Genomic DNA, 26,545 nt, shown 5'->3' with positions numbered 1-26,545 from the left:
ACTTACTCCTCCAGAACCCATAGAACCTGACAATAGAGCGAGAAGACAAGATACATACGTTACGTGTTGGAAAGCCATACCACCCGTAACAGATCGCTCATATGCTTCAAGCATAAAAAAATGGGGACCCAACTTCAGACTTCAACACCCGCCAACACCCATAGATCAAACCACCCAACAGAAAGATTGTATACCACAACAGATTCAATCAGAAGAACAACCCACAACCTCACATAGTAGAGAAGAGGAAAAAACCATCAATCCAACACCAACCACACTACAGATAAAACAAGGACACACAGACACTACACAATCTCTACGTCCCACTATACAACCAAATACTCTGCATGACACCCTAATCCAATTAAACAACCTCATAGGAACCATGTTACAAAATCAGCAACTATTAACCATTCCAGAAATGAAACAACTCTTACAACAACTAATGCAGCTAGTTATATCTTTACTTACTAATGGCTAAACCACATAATACAACACTACATTCCAAAGCCTCTCCCACTGACATATTTATTTTGTCCTGGAATATTCAATCGACATCCGCAAAATGGGAAGAACTACTAATATTAGTTTCCAAATACCAGCCCAAAGTTATTTGTTTACAAGAAGCTTGGGGGAAAAAGGACAGAAAATATACAATTAAGGGTTACATAACATACTCCCCTCAGTGGCAGGCCTCGGACAGAGGAATAATTATAATGATACATCATACGGTTCAAGCTCAACAAGTTCCCATCATGCAACCACAAATCACACATCAGAACTTCCCCATGGAACTAATGGGAATTACATGTATTATGGGAAACAAACAAATTACAATAATAAATATATATATACATTCTCACCCCAATAATCAAAAAATGCCTTTGAAATTATTCACAGACATACACCAACAAGTAAATAACCCCGTCATATATGTGGGGGACTTCAATGCTCATCACCCCCTGTGGGGCCACCCAACAGCAGATAATCTAGGACAAACAATCACTGAATGGGCTATAGAATGCGATCTCACTTGTATAAACAATGGAAAACACACTTACCTAAGCCATTCTGGCCTTCATAGCTCAGCAATAGATTTGACATTTACTACTACTCAAATAGCAACTAAACTATCTTGGGATATTACCTCCGAGCCACATGGCAGTGACCATTTCCCGTGTCTCATACAAACAATCGAGGGACCAACATTACAAGCCAACTTAACGCATCCAGATATATATCACTGGAAAACCTCACAGATTAACTGGAAAGAATTCAATACCATCTTGGAATCCAAAATTATAATTCACGAACACAACACAAGAAGAGACATCACGTACAGTACACTACAACAGTGGATATTCCAAACACTAAACATCTTACAAGCACACAAACTACCACGTTCAACAATAATATATCCATCCATCTATTGGTGGACAAGAGAATGTACGCGGGCCAAGAGAATCCGTGTAGCAGCATTTCATACATTTAAATATAATTCCACACCACAAAATTGGATAAAAGTACAACAAACCAAAGCGCAGGCAAGAAAAACATTTAAGGCAGCCAAACGCATAGCATGGAAAGATTTTTGCTCAAGCCTTTCCAAGGACACATCAATATCAGAAGTTTGGAACAGAATTAAAAGCATAACTAAAGCAAAACAAAACACACAATTACCTATTAATAATGAATGGCAAGAAGAATTTATAACGAAATTCACTCCTCCAACAGTTCCTTTCGAAACGATGAAAAAAGATCCACAAAGGAACATACAAACAGAACTAAAAGAAATTGATGAATTAGAATTACAAGAAACCTTAAACAGACCAAAAAACACCGCCCCTGGTTGGGATGGCATTGATTATAATAGCCTCAGAGAACTGTCACCGATCATGAAACACCATCTGCGCACAATTTTTACGAGTATACTGAACACAGGAAATATTCCGGAAGAATGGAGAAAACATATCATACTTCCCATACTGAAACCAAACAAAAACCCAAACGAAGTAGGATCCTATCGGCCAATCTCATTAATTTCTTGTATCACTAAACAATTCGAACACATCCTACACAATCGAATTGCATGGCAACTAGAAAAACAAAAATTCTTTCATAACCACCAGTTAGGCTTCTGTAAGGGATATAGCTGCATAGATGCCTTAACAATATTAATACAATACATTAGAAATACACTTTTACAAAATCAACATGCAATCGTTTTTTTCCTAGATATACAAGGAGCATATGACAATGTGCAATTGAATGTGCTGGAAAAAAAAATACAAGACACACCCATCTCATCTAGTTATAAACAGACTTTAATAAACTTACTAACACACAGAAACATATATTTCAAATTTACCACAGGATACAAAGGTCCATACACGATAAGACAAGGATTGCCTCAAGGTAGTAAACTGAGTCCATTATGTTTTAATATCTACACCAGAGATCTACACAAACTTCAATCGGATTATACAAAAATCATACAATATGCAGATGATTTCAGTTGCCTAATCATAGGGAAAACAGCAGAAGAATGCGAACGCAGAGCAGTAAGTTTTTACAATAACATATCAACATGGATGAGGGAAAATGGAATGGAGATATCATCATCCAAATCAGCATATCTCTATTTTACTAGGAAGAAAATACACCAAAATTTCCTAAACCTCAGACAAGTAACGGGTATCCCTCCAGAAACTATAGTTAAAATTTTGGGACTGAAACTAGATACCAAATTGCAATGGAAAGAACATATTAAAGAAATACATGAAAAAGGTGAAAAGATCATACAACAATTTAAAGCAGTGAGCAAATTAGAATGGGGAGCCGACCCTGACACCCTATTATTATTTTATAAAAATTATTACAGAGCTAAACTTGATTATGGAGCTATACTTTATGGTAGTGCAGCACCCACACACATCAACAGATTAGAAACACAACAACGACAGATATTACGTATATGCACACGTATGATGAAAACAACTCCTAGACAAATAATACATGCAGCTACAGGAGAGCCACCATATTACCTACGAATAAAATGGCTAGCAACAAAATATCTATTCAAAACTCGCGGGAAACAATACAATCCATTTACAAACATACTTAGCAAACAAACACAAATGTATAACACTGGAATCCGCACAGTCAAACACTCACGATCACCACTTTTGCAAGCATGGATACAACATAGAGCAGAGATAACACAAATAATTCAAACAACCTCACCCCCAATTTTCTTATTTGACATACCATACAATTACCATCCACACATAAATTTAACCAGGTATAACCACAGTCAAGAAATTTTGGAGCAGTATCCGGGATATAAATGTATATACACTGATGGATCCAAAACACCAGAATATGTAGGCAGTGCATATTATGATGAAGCAAACACCAACAGCCAGAATTTTAGCTTACCAACACAGTTCACAATATTTGATGCAGAAGTTTATGGGATTCTTCAAGCTATGATATACATATGTCACACAGACTACACCACCGTCGTGATACTAACTGACTCCCAGTCAGCCCTACAAGCTTTACAAAGCCCTATAAGTATGTCCCTTAACTATTATTGTTGCCAAATAATAAGAATATTAACACAATTACAGAGGGCAGGTAGAATAGTCAGGTTACAATGGATACCAGGCCATCACCCATGGTTTCCAGGAAACGAATATGCAGATAAATTAGCCAAAGCTACCAATGGAAAAAATTGTAAAACACTACCTCTACCATATACGACGCTATTACCAAGAGCCAAACAAAAAATTAAGGAAGAATGGCAAAACAAATACGACTTTTTATCCCAAACAACAGGTAAGAAACACCACCAATTTTATCCAACCATAAAGAACCAACCTTGGTGGAATGAACTGAACCTACCCCGAACGACAAAAATTCTCATTACCAGATTACGGACTCAACATATCCGAACACCTGAATTTTTACATCGAATAGGACAATGGCCCACAAATCTATGTCAGTGTGGAGAGGCAATTGGATCCATAGAACACATGATGTTTGAATGCATCTTTCATCAACACGAAAGAGACATACTCATTGATAGATTAACTCAACTGAAAATTCCAACACCCACTGAACTAAATACACTTATTTTTACACAAGACCCACAGATACTAAACAGTATTAGTAAGTTTATAAAGAAATCCCAAATCACCATATGAAAGAAAAAAAAAAATACACCAACACGGACATATATGTAATATAATGTAACCCTGTGTATATAATTTGTCTACATTTTTGTTTGTTTTCATCCCCACCAGGGCACAAGATACCCAGTAAGAAGACTCCTCGGTGTGCCTCGAAGGAGTGAAGAATAGTAAATGTTTAACTGTATACTAACATTTCCAAACTGTGTGATCGTCTAGAATCAACTAACAGAACTACCCAACACACAATTTAGATCGAAAAAAAAAAAAAAAACGTAAGAAGAAAAAGTGAGAGTCTCAACTTGGCCAAAAGTCACCAAAATAGGTGAAGGCCATTAACGAAACCAAGCAAGCAAGCAATTTTGAAATTATGTCGTCTGATTCTTGTCATTAGAATATTATTTTGGGGATGCGGTAAGTGTTGCCTAATGTAGTTAATGAAATCGTAATTTAACATTGTATGAAATCACTGCGTAATACTTATCAAAGCTTTTTTTTCAAATGTGATAAAGAAGTATCGCCAAACGCGAACCAAATTCCGTTCATTTCATACATCACTACAGGCTTGCATTCAGTATCGAAATCGAACTTTCTGATTGTAATTGTGTATCATTTGTTGTGTAAAATAAAAACTCAGGAATTTTAATGAAATGGTAATAATATTATATACTGTTCTGTAAGGGCCAAGTTCCATGTGTATAACTTAATCTGTGATGTTATGCTTCTGCAATAACTTATTTTTTAAATTCCTCTCGTATTTGCTTGCTTGCTTGAGTGGTTTAGGTGGACCAGGTTTGGTTCTCTTACTTTTATAATTATACACACGCGCGGAAATAATCAGATAATTAAACATAATGATCCTAACCTACGTATGTTATGATTCCGGTAATTATTTTGCTAGTGAAAATAACCCTACATGCTATTCTCACCACCTGGTGAAAATAGTCGCAGCCTTTTTTATTTGTATGTAGCTAATCCTTAAGGATCATTTGAGGTAAATGCAACTTTGTATTGAAAGCAGCATATTTTCAGTTACTATTTTCACCAAGTGGTCAACCTCATTTTTGTGCTATTTTCACCTAAATTCATGATTCCTCACAATGTGGGAATTATTTTATAAAACATTCATGTTCTCTTGTAAGATTTTGTTTTGCATTGCTTGTTAGGTTCTATGTCTCAAAAAATAATCATCTATACCATGTGATATCACTGCTCTCTCTAAAAAGTGGTAATAATAATCAATAATCAGCATTTTTAATTTGCAAAAATTGACAATGTGTGAAATATAATAGCATCTGTACTTAATAATAAAGGTACCAGTTTCATAGATCGGAGACACATTAAAATCAGATATTTTGTGTTTTGCATGGTTCGTACCTACCAATTGTGTATTGCGGAACATAGTTCAAGGTGCCATTGTGCATTTTACACAAAAACAAACACTTTTTCTACGCATTTATCTAAGTGCTATCGAATGCACGTAACGGTGCGATATCGCTTACTTGGTGAATGATATCGCTTCTTTTGTTTTCCAATATCAGTGTTTTCCAACCTTCTTCACCGAAAAATACCTACTATCGTGTTCGTCACGTGTGCAAATTGTACATTGCTGACGGATAGCCCCACGAACCATTCCGATAAGGTTAGGTTAGGCAAGCATAGTTAAAAAAAGGGGGGGTTGGAAACACTGACATGATTTCCCGGTCAAATAGATACCACGATGAAAGAAAATACCTTGATTAACGTTGGAAACCTTAGAAAAACTCATTTCCGTAAGTAGTTTCTTCTAAAAGTGAAGAAATGTGTCTCCGATGTATGAAACTGTTACCATAATAATAAAAAAAAACTGCTGAAAATAACTTGTTCTGCTCGTCCCAACACCTCATGAATGTAGTTGCACATTTTTTTTTTATTTTGAGAATAATTACTGAAAATCATGGTTCCCATTGTATGAAGTTTTTTTTAGAAGCTATACAAGAGAATGAAAAGGTGCTTTCAGTACTGCAAACAACTGTGGGAATAACTTTGCAGTTCGGAGAAACCTTTCTGTGGAAAAAAACAAAACACTTCAGAGTGTGATCATTTCCACAATTTATCTATTTGAAGATGAACATTTTTGTGTTCAGTAACATTCATGTATCATGATACACACAGTACAGTAGTTACTGATATAACAGATTAATCAAGTCCAGTGAGATGTATGAAAGTAAGTAGTCTCTGCTGCACACTGTTTATGCTGTACTTCATTAAATACTAGTTGCTCATGTTATAAAACTATGCATAATAACTACAGAAAGGAGGTATGGAGTAGCAAGGTCCAATATGAATTTTTCATTTTTGTAATGGTGCTCGTATGTCCTTAGGATAAAGCAGCTAAAGTTGATAATGAAGTCATGCATTTCTTAAAGTGAGTACATTATTTTTGTTTGCCATGGCTTCGGTCGACTTTATTTTTGCAAAGTGTACTCTCATTTATGTGGTGAGCACTCTAGCATGTTGGCTACTGAAATGTTAGTGTCACCAGGGAAACTATGTTACCCATTGGGCAGCTCCCAGTACATATTTTTTTAATAGTATTTGAACATGAAAATGCAAGAAAATTAATCCCACTGTACATCACTGTAGAGCATTTATTTAATTTCTAGGAATTATCCACCTGTGCGCATGTTTTATGCACACATCAAGATAGAAGAGATACAAATGCAAAGTCCGGTATGGGACTTGGACGTGGGAAGTGTAATAAATATGGCACTTCTCTGTTTAAGTCTCGTATCAGCTGGCACAAAGTTCATCGTGGAGGGAAATAAATCAACATTTCTTCATTCATGTTCAACTATTTAGTAAATGATGAGTATTTGGTTTTTAAATAAGCTGTTTTATGTAAGAGATATTGTAGATATTATTTTATATATATGTATATGTAGATATTATTTTTGTTAATATTTTCTGTGTATTTTTAAAGTAGAAATATTAATTTTCAATATTACCGGTTTTCATTCTTTCAATTGCTTTAAATGCTGAAAGAAGTCTTCAAGGAACAACTATTAATTTTCGAAAATATGTTTTCATACTTTTCTTTCAGTGTAAAAGCATATATGTATAGTAGGTGCTGCTACACTTGCTACAATAAGGTATGAAATTTCACTTCAACTTAATGGTCCGTGTCATGACAGTAAATTTGTGTTAAAGGCTGAACTTTTTCGTAGCATTCAACCTAGTACTTTTCATTTATTTGATTTTTGAGAAAACTTCCAAGCATTCTCTTGGTAATTATTATATTTTTTTCTGTGCAGACTAACCTATTTCTAATCAGTGCCATAAAGTATGTGAACTGATCCCTGACAGTATTGAAATTTTTATTATCGAATGGAGTGTAGTTGCTGTACGCAGTAACTTTTTCCGTTTTAATATGTGGCAAACAAAATCTTTTTTATTGATCGGTGTAAAATCTTGCAATACAATCCTGTATAGCCGAAGGATCAATCAGGGAAAAAATATTTTTGCAAATATGGATTAGCATGACATAAATCATTCTGAATTCTTGTATACTTATGTCATTCTAGGAATTATCCACCTGTGTGCGTGTTTTATGCACACATCAAGATAGAAGAGATACAAATGCAAAGTCCGGTATGGGACTTGGACGTGGGAAGTGTAATAAATATGGCACTTCTCTGTTTAAGTCTCGTATCAGCTGGCACAAAGTTCATCGTGGAGGGAAATAAATCAACATTTCTTCATTCATGTTCAGCTATTTAGTAAATGATGAGTATTTGGTTTTCAAATAAGCTGTTTTATGTAAGAGATATTGTAGATATTATTTTATATATATGTATATGTAGATATTATTTTTGTTAATATTTTCTGTGTATTTTTATAGTAGAAATATTAATTTTCAATATTACCGGTTTTCATTCTTTCAATTGCTTTAAATGTTGAAAGAAGTCTACAAGGAACAACAATTAATTTTCCAAAATGTTTTCATACTTTTCTTTCAAGCATATAGTATGTATAGTAGGTGCTGCTGCACTTGCTACAATAAGGTATGAAATTTCACTTCAACTTAGTGGTCATTGTCATGACGGTAAATTTGTGTTAAAGGCTGAACCTTTTCGTAGCATTCAACCTTTATTTATTTGATTTTTGAGAAAACTTCCGAGAATTCTCTTAGTAATTATTATATTTTTTCTGTGCAGACTAACCTATTTCTAATCAGTGCCTTAAGATATGTGATCTGATCAGTGGCATGCCCAGGATTTTCGAAAGGAGGGGGTTATGTATACATTTTTTAGTAGTCAGCACTCATTTTGCCATCTTTACCTGCATTTGATTTTTTTAGGGAATACTGGGCCAAAGGGGGGGGGGGGGTTATAACCCCCACCAACCCCGCTTGGTCACGCCACTGGATCTGATCCCTGACAGTATTGAAATTTTTATTATCGAATGGAGCGTAGTTGCTGTACACAGTCATTTTTTTCCGTTTTAATGTGTGGCAAAGAAAATATTTTTTATTGATCTGTGTAAAATCTTGCAATACAAACCTGTATAGCCGAAGGATCAATCAGGGAAAAAATATTTTTGCAAATATGGATTAGCATGACATAAATCATTCTGAATTCTTGTATACTTATTTCATTCCATTTCTCCACCCAAGAAAAAAAGAAGTCACCTATTTTAAGACTGTTATTTTCGTATGATGAAGATTTTTTAAAAAAATGCTTTTAGAGGAAATTATATATTTCAGCTCAAAGTAATAATGCAATTTCAGGAAGTTTTGGTAATAGTACGTTTTCCATATAATTTTCGTATACTTTTATTTTTGTTTGATAGAAATCAATTTTAATGCGAAAAGTTTGTAATTAAACGAAATCATTGCATATAATTAATTTCCGCCACTTCTAACTACGTTTAGTCAATTTGCGCGTATAATTTATTATGCGCGCAAATCTGCTGAACGCGGTTAGAAAGTATCTGAACGCGAATGGTACGGAACACGATAGTGTTTTGTCGTTTCGAGCAATCCGCGAGTCCTTGCGCATACCGTTCGTCTTCTGTTTTTTCCCCGACGGTGCTGCCATCGGTGGTCGCGAGGAAACGACCTTCCAGTGCCGCCATAATGTCAACCATTTTTAACCCGCAGCTGTAACATCTTGTAGTAGTATGTCTATGTTAATACGTCAACAAAACAAAAACAATAAATGTTATGTTTCTTAAGTGAAGAAATCAAACACAACATAAAAACGCAAGCATCATTGACATATAAAATGAACGTTAACGATAATTACTGGTACGTATTAAGTCATTATTATATTCATGGATATTGTACGATGAGGAACAAATCAAGAAGACTGACTTTTACAACATTGGTGAATGTGTTTGATCAGTGTTTTCAAAATAAAGAGAGCTAAGAATTGAATCTGTGTCCTATTCTACCTGTATGAAGAATAAAAGATGTCAACAATATTCTCATTAACTTTGCAATTGTAGCTCTGACAAGTGACAACTTGTGTACGATTTATGGTCAGATGTTTTTTGAACCAGTCCACTACTAACCATGTTTTTTACAGACGATCAAGATAATTTGCGATTCGTCGTTTTCTACAGTGTTTGCACGTGTATATATTTTATGTTTATACTTGCATTTGTGTTTCTAAAAGGAATCACCTACAACATTGGAAAGTTTTCGTTCATTCAGGTAATTGCTGTTCTGATTGTTGCCGAAATAGCAAAATTCATAGTTGGAATCAAGATATATGGAAAGCCAATCGCATACATAGGGAAGTTTGACAGTCAAAGTTCAACGTTTGCAGCAACATTTAAAAAATACTGGAATAAAAACAAAATTAGAGATGTTTTCAAATGTTTGCTGTCAGTGGCATGTATGATATTCGTTTATTATTGTATGTTTGTGCTGTTTGGAGCTGAACTATTCAGTAAACACGAAGAGACTTTTATGTTAAGTTTGTTGCTTTGTGTTCTCACAGTTATTCCAGCATGTCTGCAGTTAGGTACCCAGTCATTTTGGAAGTTTGCTCTAGGTATGAAACCAAAAGACCTCCTGGGAATTATGGTTTACAGAAACTTACAGTTCACCGTGGTGGGAACATGGTTTGGTGCATTTGTAATTCCATTGGATTGGGACCGACCATGGCAAGAATGGCCAATTCCATGTGCATATGGATCAATTTTTGGCTTTTGTCTGTGTAATGTGTTAGTTGCAACTTATGCAGGTTACAAATATTTTAGAAAAAATATAGGTAAGAAGGGTCGCAAAATTCATTAACACAATCATCCCTAGTAATCTATTATCTGGTTATCTAACAATATTCTTACATGCATCATTTAGGATATGGTACATGGTAAATGAACTGATATTCAAACATTCTTCTCTTGTGGAATAACAGAGATTAAAAATAATTGAAACTGGGAAAGCAATATGTAGATCAATAGAGAGCACATCCAGTGACAAAATATTTTGCTATTGTGTGTTGAACCAGTGCAGGCACATGCATAAAAACCTGAGTTTTATTCCCATTTAATGCTCATTGTTTTATGTTACGTTAAATTGGAATATTAATTATGTAGTATGGCCCGAACACCTCTCACTTGTTTATTTCATTAATTTTAGCATTGGTACTTACCTATTCTGCATTGCGGAAGATTCTTTATGCCTTTTTCCATAAAATAGTGTCAACTTTTCATATTACGAGTCATTATTTGTCTTCCTTGTTTCGCTTGGGTAACAGACAATATGGCGTGCACTCGTCAAGGATCATCGTGCTTGTGTTTTGTCGATTTGCAGTGCGCAAGCAGTGTTTCAAACCTTAATGACCGAAAAGTACGTACTATTATGATTTTTTTTTACATGTTTCCATGATTCTTGCATGATTACCTCCACGAACCGTGCACGATAAGGTTAGGTTAGGCAAACACAGTTAAAAAAAAATTAAAAAGGGTTTACGACATAATCAGTCACTACGTGTCGAACAGATGGTTTTCGATTTCAGGAAACAAAAAGCGTGTTTGGAAACATTGACACGGGATTATGTCATCAAACGCAGGCAAATATAAAGGAAATGGCAGCAATAGCCTCTGCATGTTGGAAATATTTCTCAGGAAAGAGAAAGGAATTCCGGGTCAGAAAGCTTAAATGATCAAAGAAAACACCTTCACGAACTTCCACAACGTCAGAGAAATTGATTAATTAAGTAGTTTCTTATGTAAAAATGAAGAAATCCGTTCAGGCGATACTACATATTTACCATTGGAATTCCAGAAGATAAACTTAGCAGTCAGTCCCGACATCTGTGTACCATGTGTAAAGTCCGTGCGTTCATTATGTCCCCAACGGCAACCCTTTCATGAAACTTAACACTGGCAACAATAGCCAAACCGCTTCCGATAAGCGCGTGCACTCAGACGTTGTTGCTACATTTTCTTTACATTTCTTGTAGTTGCAAGGTGCCTGTCGTTATTTTTGCGCCATAACCACGTGCGGGGTTGATTTTTTAAACTAGTTGTGTTGTGTTATGGTGCTCTTTTGTTATAGTGTTGTGCTTTTTTTTTCTTAGACTTTGCATAATGCAAGTTATCACTCTCGGCTGCTAGTGAAAATCCCCCCTTCGATAATACCGTTAAACACTTCCTTTTTAATATTTATCTGTATTTCTTTTATCTTTCCATATTCTTTAATTTTGTTTCCTCTTTCTTTTTCTTTATCATTTCCTTCTGCTTTTCCTCTTTATCTCTTCTTCAATTTGGCAACATCGCTTTCCTACTCCAGTTTCTTTGCTTCTACTTCAAGAGAAAACTGCCCACTTGGGTGTTTCTTTTAACAAAGAGTACCACCCCTTTGTTAACTGCTGGGGATATAATGAACACGCGGACTTTAAGTACACTGTCTTCATGCCATGGTTATTAACTGGAGTGTATGGTTGTCAGAGTTGTAACTGGGAAAAATTCACAAACCTGTAGTTACTAAAGACCCATTTTGTTTTGTGTATGCATGCGAGAGAGGCAGAAAGTTCTACACTTGACTACATCATGTACAGAGTTAAAATGATCCAGATGGGGGATCTAAAATAATGATATTACTTTACTGTAATATGTTTTGTTCAGTTTAGTGTACATTTTTGTACTTTTGTAGCATTAATTCCTATAATGTAATTTGTGTAATAAAATTGGAATGTTACTTCATGTGCCAATCCTGCAAGGGCATAATGTGTAAGTAGAATTTTTATGTTGTAATGAAAATCACCATTTTACTAGTCATTTTGTATGAGGCTAAAAATTAGTGACCATTTTCCAACCGTGTTTAAAATAAAAATGTGGTTAGACAAATATTATACTTCATACATAATTTCTCCACTTGTAATTTGATCTGTAGTGAATACTTACCATCTTGTATGCAGAACAACATCTAACATCATAGTAGATATTATTGCCCCATCTAGTTTGCTGCACGTTTTGACACTGTAGTGCAGGTGTATCCTGTTGTCAAACTGGTGCAAGGAAATAATGGGTACTATTATAGTATGGGTGAGACACCTATAAATCATATATTTCGCACTAATGCTAACGTACTATTTTGGAATGTGGAACATTTCCTAAGGTGAAATAATGCATTTCTAACTAAGGTAATGTCTATTTCTTACATTTACGAGTACTTACTGTTACTTGTTATTTTGATTCTGTAACACATTTTGGCAGGCGATAGCGTACTGGTTCAGGCCACATTGTGTGACTATTTTGTCGATTTATGCAGTGTTGCAACTTCGTTCACCGGAAAATACCTACTTTCGTGCCCGGATTTGAAATTATGCTAATACGTCGCAAACCATTGACATTAGCCCCAAAAACCATTTTCCGTAAGGTTAGGTTAGGCAAGCATAGTTAAAAAAAAAATACTAGACACGTCATGTTCTAGTGAAAACACTGCGAGTTTGAAACACTGACTATGGGGTTACGTCATCTCAACACACAGAGCATTGTGCTCTCGAGCAGAAAGCAAATGGCAGCAGCAGAAACAGTGTGTCGGACAGATTTTCGCAGAAAACATGTATTCGCATTAAAATGGATCAAAACTACATTCACGAACTTCCACAACGCTACAGAAAATGATTTCCGTAAGTACTTTCTCCTGTAAATTTGAAGAAATCCGTCTCCCTTATACTATAATGTTACCAAATAATGTTCAACCAAGTAGACAGATATCAGTGTTAAAGTTCAGAAAATTCAACAAAATGCCTGTCTGCTGCTTTAAACGTTCATTGGTTAGCATGCACCACGTGACTATACACCACTCCAGAACATAGTGCAAATGGGGGAGACACCAAATACACTACTTGGAGACCAAATCAAGAAGTGGATGAGGAAAAAAGTGATTATAATTATTTTTTCTCCACTTCCTAATAATAGTGTCATTCCAAGTTTTTCAGCAACCTGAGTCCCCTTGAAAACTATCTCAGTGTGCTTATGCTTACAGGCACAGACACAAGGATTTTTTTAATAAACATTTCTTGAATTCCAATTCCAACTACAGCATGAACATTTGTTTTATTTTCCTCATCACTTCCATGGGTTTATTAGGCATTTTTGGCACTGTGATTAAATTTCTAAATCAGAAAAGTGATGTTATATCACAAAAATTCAAATTAGTACAGTGAGAAAACTGGCATGAGTATGTAATTTGCACAGTAATGTTCATCCTTGTATGCTTTTTCGCATTATTTCAACACAAGGTACAGTCACGAACAGTTCTGGGTTGCCATGATCCTTCCAGTGGGATTGTTGGAGCCCAAAAGTGTCTGTGACTGCACAATACACTGCTTCTTTCACACACAGAGATATTTTTCATTGTTACACTTATCAAATTATAAATATTACCTCTTGTTCTTGCAGCTAAGTGTTTACTATATTTAAAATAATATTAGTAGAACAAAAAAAGAAAACATTTCCAGTAACCCTCTAGGTTTGAATTCCTTGGTAAGGAATGGATGTGTCATAGTGTTTAGCCCATCCTATATTTTATTTGTGCCCATTTTCACAACTGAATGACCAAAAGTCATAATCGGATATTGATATAATACAGAGCATTCCCTGACATTCGCTACGAGACTCGGAGGCAAGCTGCCCAGCATCAGCGCTTGTCTTTCCCGGTGAACAGGTCAGCGACAGTCGCTAGAGTCGGCTATTAAAATTACAGTTTTCATATTGTGTACTAACCTTGACTACAGAAGGTGTTGAAAATGATGTCCTCTGCTGCAACACATTCCTGGCATCTCCAAAGGAAATTGGCATTTACACATGCAAGTTCAGTGGCCACGGTGGCTCAGTCGGTAACGCGTCTGACTACCATGCTAAGGGTCCCGGGTTCGATCCCTGGCTGGTTCAAATCCGGGAACTTTTCTAACGATGGAAGCGACCCCGGCACCCACCCAGTGTCGAATAACTTGGGTACCTGGGGGAAACCCTGGGGGGTAAAGGCGGTCAGGGGCGTGACGCTGATCACATCACCCCCACTCACGACCGGATCAAGAAAGTGTGGGGCGTTACCCCCACACCCCCTATACGCCTTCATGGCTTGGTGCTATGCACAGGGGAGCACTTTCTGTTTACATGCAAGTTCGTCTACTGTAATTCTCCCGATTTTTCGTACAATACTCTCTTTTAACTCACGGATGGTGTGCGGATTTTCTTTGTATACTTTATTTCCCCATTTTTCTTTCCACTTTTATTTAAAACTGGCCCTGTTACTCTAAACTTTTTTACGAGGTTTAATATAAGCGACTGTCGCAGACCTGTTCACCGGGAAAGACAAGCGCTGATGCCGGGCCGCTTGCCGCCGAATCTCGTAGTGAATGTCAGGGAATGCTCTGTAATATTATGGTATGCACTGGGTAAATGAAATGCGCAGGGTAAAAAGTAAATTTTCTTTACTGTACTAATTTAAATGTACAATGTTAATATCAGTAATGAGCATGCTTTCTTGACCATAAGAATACTAATGAAGGCTATTCAAAATTAGTTTTAAATAGCAAAGAATAATTTCCAAATTATAGAGACTGAAGAGCTTATGGCACATAAAGGAACTTACTGAAAAGTGATGTTTGAATTGTGGCTCAATTTGAGATGGAACCTGGTTACTGTTCTGTGTCAGTGCTCCACCACGAAGCTACCAAAACAACGTCCTCTCTTAAATGGAGATCTAAGTTGTTGAATATGTGAGGAAGGCTAGAGGTTGACTTGGTTATTTGGCATAGAATGTCACAGAATCATGTTTCAGCCACAGTTTTCACATAGTTTTCCAGTAAGTGAAAAATTATAGAAAGTTATAAGCACATAGAATTTCCAGTGACTGAAAAATTATAGACAGTTATACATTTTACACATACTAATAACAATACAAAATACACATTTCCCCCATTTTAAGATACATGAACTTTCTCATTCTGACATTTTGGTTACAGATTATTGCATCCTGTGTTACCATTTTAAATGATATTTTAATTAAATATTGACTAAAAGCCCCCAGTTTTTGCACTCTTACTGCATGACCTCAAACTACACAACATATCTAAAAAGATGTATGCTAGTTATTCATTTTGGGATTGGGATACTACAAGTGTAATGTTTTGATTAAAGGAAAATTGGGTGAAATGTTAAACGCGAACTTCATTGTTGAGAAGGGAAATGTTGGTTCATTTTAACCACACAATTTATGATGGGATTAAGTTAGAGAAATATATTTTTTTTGTTATAAATGTAGATGCCATATCTTTGGCATGGAATAAGTTTCACAAGATAAAAATATACTGCAGATAGGGAAAAAATACAGTGATGAAATAGTTCTATTAGGTTTTTTTTATTTAAAGTTCTTGAATGGCACTACTACTGTAGAAATTCTGCACAGACGTTCTTTTTGGCACTATAAATTAGTAGTATAGAATTTTCAATGCGGAATTCAATAATAAATTGACAACAAATTACTTCACAGGTGCTAGTGATGCTTGATATTTCGGTTTAAAATAAAATCTGTTTTAACTTCAAAAATGCACAACATGTCACCAATAACCAAAAGCAACACACTTTTATTAACTTGTAGAGTAAAAACGTCAATTTTTACTCTGTTTCTGTCCACTAAGTACAACAATATTCACTACTGTAACTGATATAACATTCAAGACAGCCTGGTAAAATTTAAAGGACAAGAAAGGAAAAATAAAATCCCACTGCAGCAATTGCATCAATGTGATCTTTGATTGTTAATAAATAACAATAGTCATGTTGTTGCATGTTTTGATGTTCCTTGGATACACCTTTATTCTTGTGTTGGTCTTTACTTTGCTCTATGAATTGCAAGTATCTAGTTGCAGACTGACAAATATGAACACTTACTATTGAAAAACAAAGAATCAGCATTAATTGATCCAGGTAAGGTATGTAAGGTAAAACATTGATAAGAAGCACTGAAATGATTACAATTGTATTCATAATTTAAGAACACACATGAACTGTTGAATTGTTTGCAATAGTATTGAATCGCAAACAAATTAAACAAATCCACAAGATTGTCCTACCACACAGATCCCAAACTAACTGCAGTGCACTGCACAGAAAGGAAGGGATTCAATCCATTTAAACCTACATCAAAAAATGTGTGTGTGCAGCATGGATTTTATGTTAAGATCCATACCCCAAGTGCCACAAATTGGATAGATTTATTTCCATAACAACCTGCTAGACATTTATTTTTTTCCCTAGCAGTCAGCATGAAAATTTAGAACTTTGTTTTTCATTTTTAGTAGCATTTAATTCAAATTTATTACCATCCAAAATTATTTTCTTTCTTTTTGTTAACTATACCATGCATATAGTTAAGAAAAGTAAAGCTAGGAGCGAAAGGATTAAATATAGTTGCAGATAGTGATCAAAAGTTCAAGATTTGTTTAAAAATATAATGGAACTGAGAATTTAATATGAAATTCTGTCCAGTCTCAAAGTGTTAAAACTGTATTGGTCATTTTTAAAGATTATAATAGAAATGGAGAGAAATAGTATTCTCATTCATATTGTTCATTTCCGGTACTATATAATATATCATTATTGCTCCTATTGAGCTAAGGAGTAAAGTTTCTAGGAAAAATAAGAATGAGTGAATCCATAGTGTGGTGAAACTATGGACTTCAACAGTGGCTGCTTGAAATAACTATTTTGAAGAACATCTGCATTATTATTTTATATTTTTCACAGAGCTCATTATGTGAAGTCAATCACTAATACAAACTCAAGCTACATAATATTTCTTTAGTTCCTGGCATATGTCGATGAAGTTATGGAATGTACAATGACAAAGCTATGCTGTGTTGTTATCTATAATGTTTCCGCTGCAGGTAAGAACCAAATCGAAATAACTCCAGTATATACTTCAAGCCCACTGTATCTCTTGAAGAATGTGAGATTTCAGGAAAGGGGGCAACAATAGAAAAGATGATTTATACTTAATGAGGTGATAGGAACTTCCTGAATTCCACATTTTTAGAAAAACAACTACTGCAGTGACATCAAAATATTTAATTTTTCTTTACAGGAAATATGAAAGTTACGATTTTATGCCCAAGTATATCATGTATGTACCCCTCAAATGAGGGTTCAATTTACATAACATGTTTTTTAATGGCCTTCCTTGTGAAAATTTCATTTGTTTTCTCCACTTGCTTTTTCTTTTATCCTCTGCATTTTTTCTCTTGAGCCACCTGTGAAGGAAACAAACAATTATTTTAACACAATATGGATGTTACACAGCCTGTGATTATTATTGGTAACATTTCCAAAATTATCCATATCTGCATGCTTGAGTTGAAATCCTTGATGTCACTATGTGTATCAGTATCTAATTTACAATAACTATGGTAATAACTCTGGTTACTTACTCTTTATACTCATGTATAATGAACTTTATAAACTTGGATCTCCATGCATGTTTTATCGATTGTAGATACACTACAAGTTCATATTTTTAATGTAAGGCATGTGAAAACTAGTGCAATGTATCTTAGGTAATTAATTCAAACTGCAGTAACTTTTAATTCTCACAACAGTTAAAATGCCTTACTAAAGTTAGTAAATGTTTTACCAGGTTCAATCACTGATTGGGCTATAATTTAATTAAGTTTCAATAAATCCTGTGGAGTGGTGATTACTTACTCCAATTGTGTGGCGATTACTTACTCCAGTGTAGTAATTTTATGTTACTCCTTGAAGCAGTGACCAGTGTTAACATTATGCTATTATAACATTATACTCAAATGTTAACCAATTCTGACACCCTTATTTCATTAAGACCTCCAGTTAGCATTTCATGAATGCTACTCACAGTTGTTACGCGATTACACTTGGCAGAAATTTGGTGCAAGAGGAAGCAGCAATTTCTAGCCTATATATTACTGTTTACTGTTGCCCCATGGCCAAACACATTGAGTGGTCAACACATGACCTTGTAACCTAAGGTTTCAAATTTGGTTCCTGCCTGCACATCAGTCTTATCTAATAATCATTGATCCTCATCAGTGTGGTTAGCCAAAAGTGATGGATACACAAAGAAAAAACACAATTTATGTTACATGTTAACTCTTGACACTCTAACTTTTGGTAATTCAAAAATTACCAGAAATTTACACTACACCCAGTGTTCAAATCATAAAAAAAGGGGGGGGGGGCAGACTGTTTCTTTCCCAAGTTCTATAATTTTAAATCCATTTCCACAGGAAAGAAAAGTTCCATCCCTCTGTACTATTAGTATTTAGGTGGAAACTGACTGTTTTATTATTGGTATGCCAGATCTTTGTAAATTATACTTCTATAAAATTGTATGTTTTAATAATAATAAAAAATGAGAGGATCTGTCACTTTCATTAAATTTACCTGAAACAGTTCACTTCGTTGCAACTGTTATTGTGATGATCAATTTGAATTGATCAGCCAGGATGTCTGATTTTTGATCAATTCGAACAAGACTACATCAATATACAGGGTGGCCCAAAAGTGGCACCATAGGTTGGATTACAATATTTGTTCAATGTGATGGGGATTCAAATCTGGGGATCGGGGAACCTATTCCACATATGGAAGTTCTCATCCTGCCTGCATACCAAAATGGATGGCGCTCTGTCTTGCATGAACCACTGCAGACATTACCCAATTAAGTCCAAGTCGGGAAGTAATTAGTCTCCCTACATAGCCAGGTTTTTGTTGATGGTGAGAGTGTCTAAAAAAAGTAGAGGCCCACGGTACAGTCTTTCCACAGACCACATCACACCATGATGCAATATGCCTATGGTGCGGGACATTTGGGCCACCCTGTACAACAATATTGCAATCCATGAACTAACATTTGCATGTAAAATACTGTCCCATTTTCATGCTCTGAGATTTGTTTTGGCTTACTATTAGTTTTATACATGTCTTGACAACAATGTAACCCAAAAGTAGGGCTGTGCTGATACTAATACCAATGTATCATGCAGTTGAAATGTACTTTTTCTGGAGTCACTTTCCTGTAACTTATGCACTTTCTTTCTTTCACCTGTGGAACAGCATTGTTGGAAGAAATCGATTTTGTTTCAATAATTATTTCTTATGATATTGTGAAAGCTCCGATAGACGGATAGGGTATAGTGCTCCAATGTCATATATTAAAATTTATAAATATTCTCAACTTCTTAAAATTGTTTCAATTTTGAAGTATCGGTACCAATGGTAATCTGCAAGAGATCAGTCAAAGTAGTGTCAGGTCAGCCCTGCTCAAAACATAAAAGTATCAGGTAAGAATATTTTTCTTTTTACATTTCTTTGTGGCAATATCTCCACATGTTCAATGACAAGGTTAGGGTATACCTTCAATAAATAAGGGGTTCAGAACATAATGGTGTAACTACACTTTTCATGAAAATTGAGTTACATGTATAACTTAGAAATGTGAAGTATCAACATTTCAGTGCTAGAAGTAAGTATCTCTGAAGTTTCAAATTCTTGCTCATTGAGAGACCATTATGTCTCTGCTCTAATATCTAAACATGTTACTGAGCTGTCTAAATGTGCCTTTATCTCAAAATTGTCTTGAATGGAGTTACGCCACTTGTGCTCTGAACCCCTCGAATATGACATTGAGTTTTAAAAGTAGCCGAAATTGTGGTGAAATCAGTTCAGTTGTTCAGATCATGAATATTACGTTGCTACAATTCCCCGCTTGGTTTTCATTAAAGTTTGATATGAGTCACTGCGGTGTTAAGCCATAAAATTCATGGGTGAAACTTAACAAAAACATATGAATCTGCAAGTACACTGTTGCTTGGATTCTCACATGAATGAAATGTTATTATTTGGAAATGCTTCTATAAGCAGGATATCATAAAGCATTTACCAAGAAACAAAATAAATTTGTAGTAAAATAGACTCACGGTTCACATCTTGTACATCTTGCACAATTTCATCCAAACCTTCACATATCCTTTGAACTAGTTTCTCTACTGTCAGCTTGTTTCAGTGATAAGTTTAACAAAATTTCACACACGCCATACTTACTGCTTGAATGCAATTTCACTTTGCTCTTTAACTCTCTGCTGAAACAAAGCTTGTCTTTCCCGCTTCTCCATTTCCGTTAATTGCTTCTGTCTTCGAAATTCACAGCTTTTTCTTTCCAACCAGCTTTTGTAAGCTTTCTGAGAATTCTCTTTGCGTTCTTGCAGATATGAAGTTGCCACATTTTCGTCACTTTCCTTTCCTTTATGTGAAGCTGCTGTTCTTTTAGATTCCAACCAAGCACGGAACACCATCTCATTCTCCTTCTTCTTCTGCTCTTCCTCTTGTGTTTTCCTCTCCTTGTCTTCTTTTCGTTTCTGAGCATGCAATGCGGAAAGTCTGTGGAGGAAAACCTCACTTTATTTAACAATTTTATATATGGACACACCTCAGAATTACAGAAATATTAATAACAACTTTTTGTTTCTTCAGTGGTCGATTTTAATGAAACTTGGTGTATTTGTTAATACTACCAAAGTATGAACACGTACAAAATGTTTCTTAGAAGAACTATAGACCTCATAGTTACTGAGAAACAGGAGGCTAAAGTTTCAGAATTTTGTACGGATCAGTCATTGCCGAGGCCATGGTGGTGGCCTGCAGTGCTTAACAGAAAAAAATATATCTCAGACTCAAATTGACTATCACTTCGATTTTTTTTTGTCAAGTTCATAGATATATGTATATTCCATTTAAAAAATTGTCACCAAGATTTCTTCGCAATGAGTCAGAAAAAAATATTGTATTTTAAATAATGTTGATTTTTCTGTGTCAATGTGTGATGTTACTAAAATTGCATTATCACTAAAAAACTGCAGTTATCATGCAAATTTTTTTCTCAAATTGAAGCTTAAAGTATGTTCTAAAAGGCTAGAAAATAAAATTAGTGGCATTTTCACTGTTCTATCAATAAATCTTCATTAAACATTAATGTACATACATATGGGTCATTCCATGCCAAATCATCACAAAAAAATGAACTTTTTAAACTGACCATTTCAGATTTTCATGAAACGTGGTAGGTTGGTGGAAGACATGAAGTAACTTACAATGTAAAATTTTAGCCTTCAGTGGTAAACTGTATTCATTCAGCAGGGTTGCCAACATTGTAACAAATGTAAAATTTATGTGCTTACAAGGTCAAATAAAACAATTCATAACTTTGCTTCCAATTATGGTATAACTTTCATCTTAGGCTTGTTTTGAAGCTAAGGGTTCATAGTTTTCACTAAAAAAGATCTGGGTGATTTGACATGGAATCAGTCTATTGTGATTATCCCATATATTTGAAAATAATATTCTGGGAGACTGATATGGTATTGTTCCAATGGAATACATTCTGAACTATTTTAAGTTGACTCAATGCTTAAGTAAAGGCATTGGTGGGAATCATTAAGAATATTAGTGCCAGTATTGTATCAGTATAGCACTAAACAGTACACATGAAATTTGCTTTTAAACATGGGTTGGAGATTTAATAGTGGCAACTATTTATTTAAAAATGATACAAAAGAGATACCTCTGTGAAACTTTTACAGTTCTTCAATGTATACTATAGTCACCAACATTGTGTACAACCATTGCCAGCAATGTGAAAGTCGTACTATACCTGTAGCAGTGCCTGTTCTGTTGATGTTTCGAATGGAGCGGTCTAGTGCCTGAAGATTCTCTGGAACAGTTCGGAAGAGAATGCCCTTTATCTAAGTGATCGAATCAGTCACTGGGGCATAAGTCCGGGGAGTATGGGGGATGGTAGACCACTTGCCAGCCCCATCAAACTAACAAATGAGCCACAGGTTGCGCTACATGCACCCAAGCATTGTCCTGCAAAATGATGGGAGGATTCAGCAGAAAGTATTGCCTCTTCTTTTGCAACACAGATTCTCCGCATGCCTGAAGAAGACCTTTATGACACTGTCATGCTAAACGGCTGGGGCACATTCAATCTTTATCCAACTCCACTGTTCCTGCTTCGAAAAGATTGTTGCAACTACACAAATTTAGACCGCCATCTCCAACGATACTCTATTCCTCTCACCCCTGCGCATGTACCCAGTGTTGGAAGGAAAAGTCTATTTACTGGGAGGTAGGTTAGGTATAAAACTAACGTGTGGTGTAAGCGAGAAGCACCAGTTCCATTTCATTGCGTATATACAGCAGTGATGCCACTATTAAATCTCCAACACATGTATTTGGAAGAACAATAGTAAGAAGACTATGTTATGATGTAAAGAATATATTACCATATTTACTAAAGTACCCTGAACACTATTAAATCTCCAACCAACATATTTGGAAGAACAATAGTAAGAAGGTTATGTTATGATGTAAATAATATATTACCATATTTCCTAAGTACCCTGATCACCTTTATTTTTTTTTTACAAAAAAATGTAGAAAATGAGGTGTGCAACTTAGCCAACTCAAGGCATGGTGTGAAATTTTATGGAATGCACATAATCATGTATTGCAAATCAGATTTTGAAATAGTATCAGACACTTGAACTGAAAGAAGTGTTAGTGAATAAATAACTTGTTGCAAAATGTGGTGATAAAATTTCTATCACAAAAGTTCAAGACTTGAAGTGGTAGCTAAAATCAAATATCAAATTTTCTTCCTTCCAAATCCAGTTGTGCGACTTATTTGAGGGTGTGGGGTACTCGAGTATATACAATATATACAGAAATATCAGATACATTCAATTCAATTCAATTTCCTTTATTAAGGGGCGAGGTTCAGCCTGCGGCTGTTCTACCACCTAACCCCGATGGATACATATACATACTAAATACATTCTACCTACTAAATGTTTGTACAATAACAAACAAAGAAGAAAGAGAGAAACATAAAGAAGACACAAAAAGAACAAATACAAAATTGAGAACAAAGGCTCGTCTACACACTAAAAATAATAATAATAAAAAAAGATTGAAAACAAATACACAACGATACACAAATTAATTGACACCATTGTGCTTGGTGTGATATGGTTAAGAATAATACAAATTAATATTAATATGTTATGTGTAAAAAACATATAAATGTTCTTAATATGCGAGAAAGGACAAAATATCGTTAAGGGTTGGCAACATGTAAGGGCAAAAGTAAACAAGCAAAATGAAGATGAAAATACTTGTTATTAGGAAGTTGGTTCAGAAATGCGAGCTATTATTCGTGAGTGCTGGAAAACAGATATTGTTCATTTAACAATAGAGTTTTTAGTTTGTCTTTGAAGTTGTTGCAATTAGTGATGGACATCATGGAAGGAGGAAGTTCATTCCACGCTCTTGCAGCTGAATACGTAAATGATGATTCGAAAAGCACTAGTGTGTGCTTTGGAAGTTCAAGTTTCGATTTTCCCCTTGTTTTGTAATCATGTATTTCCCTTCTGAATTTTAATTTCTGGAATAGGTTTCTAGGTGTTTTGGTTTGTAAAAGATTATGAATAAAACAACACAGATGTAATTTTCGGCGTCTGGTCATGTTCAACATTTTGTTTGCGTTTAGGGTTGGGAGGATATGATCGTATTTTCTTATATGGTACACAAAACGGAAACATGAATTTTGGACTTTCTGGATTTTGGTTTTGTTTCGAACGGATAGATTTGGTCCGAAAATTACGTCGCAGTAATCCAGTAAAGGAAAGATAAGTGATTGGACTAGTCTCATTTTAATCTCTGTTTTTAGGCATTCTTTAAAGCTGTACAGCGATCGTAGCACGGCGTAAGCTTTTTTAATTTGTTCTTGTACATGAATATCCCAGTTAAGGTGATCATCGAAAATGATGCCTAGATTTTTCACATTTGTTGAATAAGGGATTACAGATGTGTCTAGTTTGATACATATCTCGTTAGGATTTATCAGAGAGAGACTCTTTCGGCAACCAATAAGAGAGAAAGTTGATTTTTGTGGGTTTATTTTTAGACCGTTACTTTTACACCAGGTATTTATGTTGGATAAATCATCATTGAGCAAAGCTAAGGCTGCATCTGGCGATTTCGGTGGAAAGGGAATTTGTAGTTGAGTGTCATCTGCGTAAAAATGAACTTTACTGTGATTGATTACGGTAGGTAAGCCGGCTGTAAAAATGGTATAGAGGAGAGGGGCTAGAATGGATCACTGTGGGACACCAGTTTCCAATGGCAGGGTGCGAGAGAGAGAGGGGGCATGGCAGCGTTTATGAATACTCTCTGTTGTCTGTTGTTCAGATACGATCTAAACCATCGGAGAGCGGGAGGTGAAAAATTGTAGTATTTTAATTTGCTCAAGAGCTGGTCATGATGGACACTGTCAAAGGCTTTAGTGAGATCCAGTAATACTAACGCTACTGCCATTCTCTTGTCGATTGATCGTAATAAATTGTCAGTTACTTTAAGTAAAGTCGTTGCCGTGCTGTGTGAGGGACGGAAACCGGATTGACATTTCGGAAGCAGATCTAGGTCATTAACGTGTTTGCGAGTTTGCTTGTTAACAATTTTTTTCAGTGATTTTGGAAAATATAGGTAAGAGACTTATTGGTCGAAGGTCATTCAGGGACGTTATTACTTTTTCTTTGGTATCGGAACAACACGTGCTGTCTTCCAGCTGGTCGGGTATTGTCCAGTCCGGAATGAGAAATTTACGATTGCGTCAGGGGACGTAATAACAGTTTAATCATTTTTATAGATATTCCATCATTACCAGATGCATTGGATGATATTTCGTTTATCGCTTTCATTGTTTCGGCTTCGTTTATTTCTTGCAGGTGGAAAGTTTGAGCGCTTTCGTTAAAAGTGTTACCATCAAAGAACTCTCGAGTTTTGTTAACGGCATCTTCTGAGACATTCGCTTTGCAGCATACGCTAGAAAAATGTCTGTTAATTGAATCTACGTTTCTCAGGTCGGAAGGTATCTCGTTGTTCATATTTTTACTATATACACCCCACGTTTTTATTTTTTTCCACAACTCTTTGCTGTTATTGTTGCAGCGGAGGTGATGATTAAAATATGCTTTATTTTCTTGCCGTTGGACCGAGGTGGTGAAGTTTCTCAGTTCTTTGTAATAGACCCAGTTTGCCTGGGATTTTGTGCGCTTATATTTTATTAGGGCATTGTCACGGAGTTTCTTGAGCAGTTTTGTATTTTCGGATATCCATGGAGAGTTTTTTGATTTTATTAATTTAGTTTCAAGGGGCGCATGCTTGTCAAAGAGATTTATTACGTTTTGAGTAACGAAATGTACTTTATCATCGATGTTGTCGAAGCTATCAATTTGCATCCATTCAATTGTTGTAGCATCCCTATCGAATATCTCTTTGTCGAGGGTAGAGAAGTTTCGAGATTTGATAAACTGTTTAATTAATTTTGGTTTTTCGTTGGCAAGTGTAGCGTTTACTAGACAGTGGTCGGACGTTCCAACGGGAGCAGTTATGTTAAATGAGCGTACAAGATCCGGGTCATCCATTATTACCACATCGAGGAGTGATTGGGTGGTTGCCATTATTCTGGTTGGTCGGTTAATGATCTGAACCATGCTGAAAGAGTCTATTATTGATTGTAAATATACTGTTTCTGGTTTATGGGGAGAAAGGAAATCTGCATTTACGTCACCTAAAATAAGTAATTTGTGAACGAGTGGAAAAACGTCCGAGATTGTCGTTTCTAGGCGCGATAATTTTGTATACGATATATTAGGGGCTTTGTACACACCAATTATTCCCAGAGTTAAATATAATACTTTCAAGTAAGTTTTACCAATATATATCCTTTTCAGCTTGTATTAATTGAGGGTCAT

At 35.4% G+C, this 26,545-nt stretch overlaps 2 protein-coding genes across 3 annotated transcripts in view; one reads left to right on the top strand and one right to left on the bottom strand.

Moving 5' to 3' along the window:
- The first annotated feature begins 9,368 nt into the window (after positions 1–9,368).
- On the top strand, positions 9,369–12,527 carry PIG-F (phosphatidylinositol glycan anchor biosynthesis class F). Its single transcript, XM_083123973.1, has 2 exons — positions 9,369–11,516; positions 12,087–12,527. Exon 1 carries the CDS (start codon positions 9,748–9,750, stop codon positions 10,474–10,476), a length of 729 nt encoding a protein of 242 aa, XP_082980099.1. The 5' UTR covers positions 9,369–9,747; the 3' UTR covers positions 10,477–11,516; positions 12,087–12,527.
- A 2,649-nt stretch (positions 12,528–15,176) lies between these two features.
- Positions 15,177–26,545, bottom strand: part of LOC145988786 (uncharacterized) — a 29,144-nt gene continuing 17,775 nt past the window's right edge. Inside the window, exons 5-6 of one of the 2 annotated variants that reach the window (XM_083123971.1) lie at positions 20,775–21,110; positions 15,177–17,947 (exon numbers count right to left, since the gene is read on the bottom strand). In XM_083123971.1, the coding sequence (XP_082980097.1) occupies positions 17,794–17,947; positions 20,775–21,110 (490 nt within the window). In that variant the 3' untranslated portion in view covers positions 15,177–17,793. Of the gene's footprint in view, positions 17,948–20,650; positions 21,111–26,545 lie in introns of both variants that reach the window. The other variant, XR_014441784.1, reaches the window with a different exon arrangement.

This window comes from Lepisma saccharinum, chromosome 6 (assembly GCF_977018435.1).
Source record: "Lepisma saccharinum chromosome 6, izLepSacc3.1, whole genome shotgun sequence".
NCBI lineage: Eukaryota > Metazoa > Arthropoda > Insecta > Zygentoma > Lepismatidae > Lepisma > Lepisma saccharinum.
Note: the sequence above shows the minus strand (reverse complement) of the source record. Positions and strands in the feature narration are given on the sequence as shown.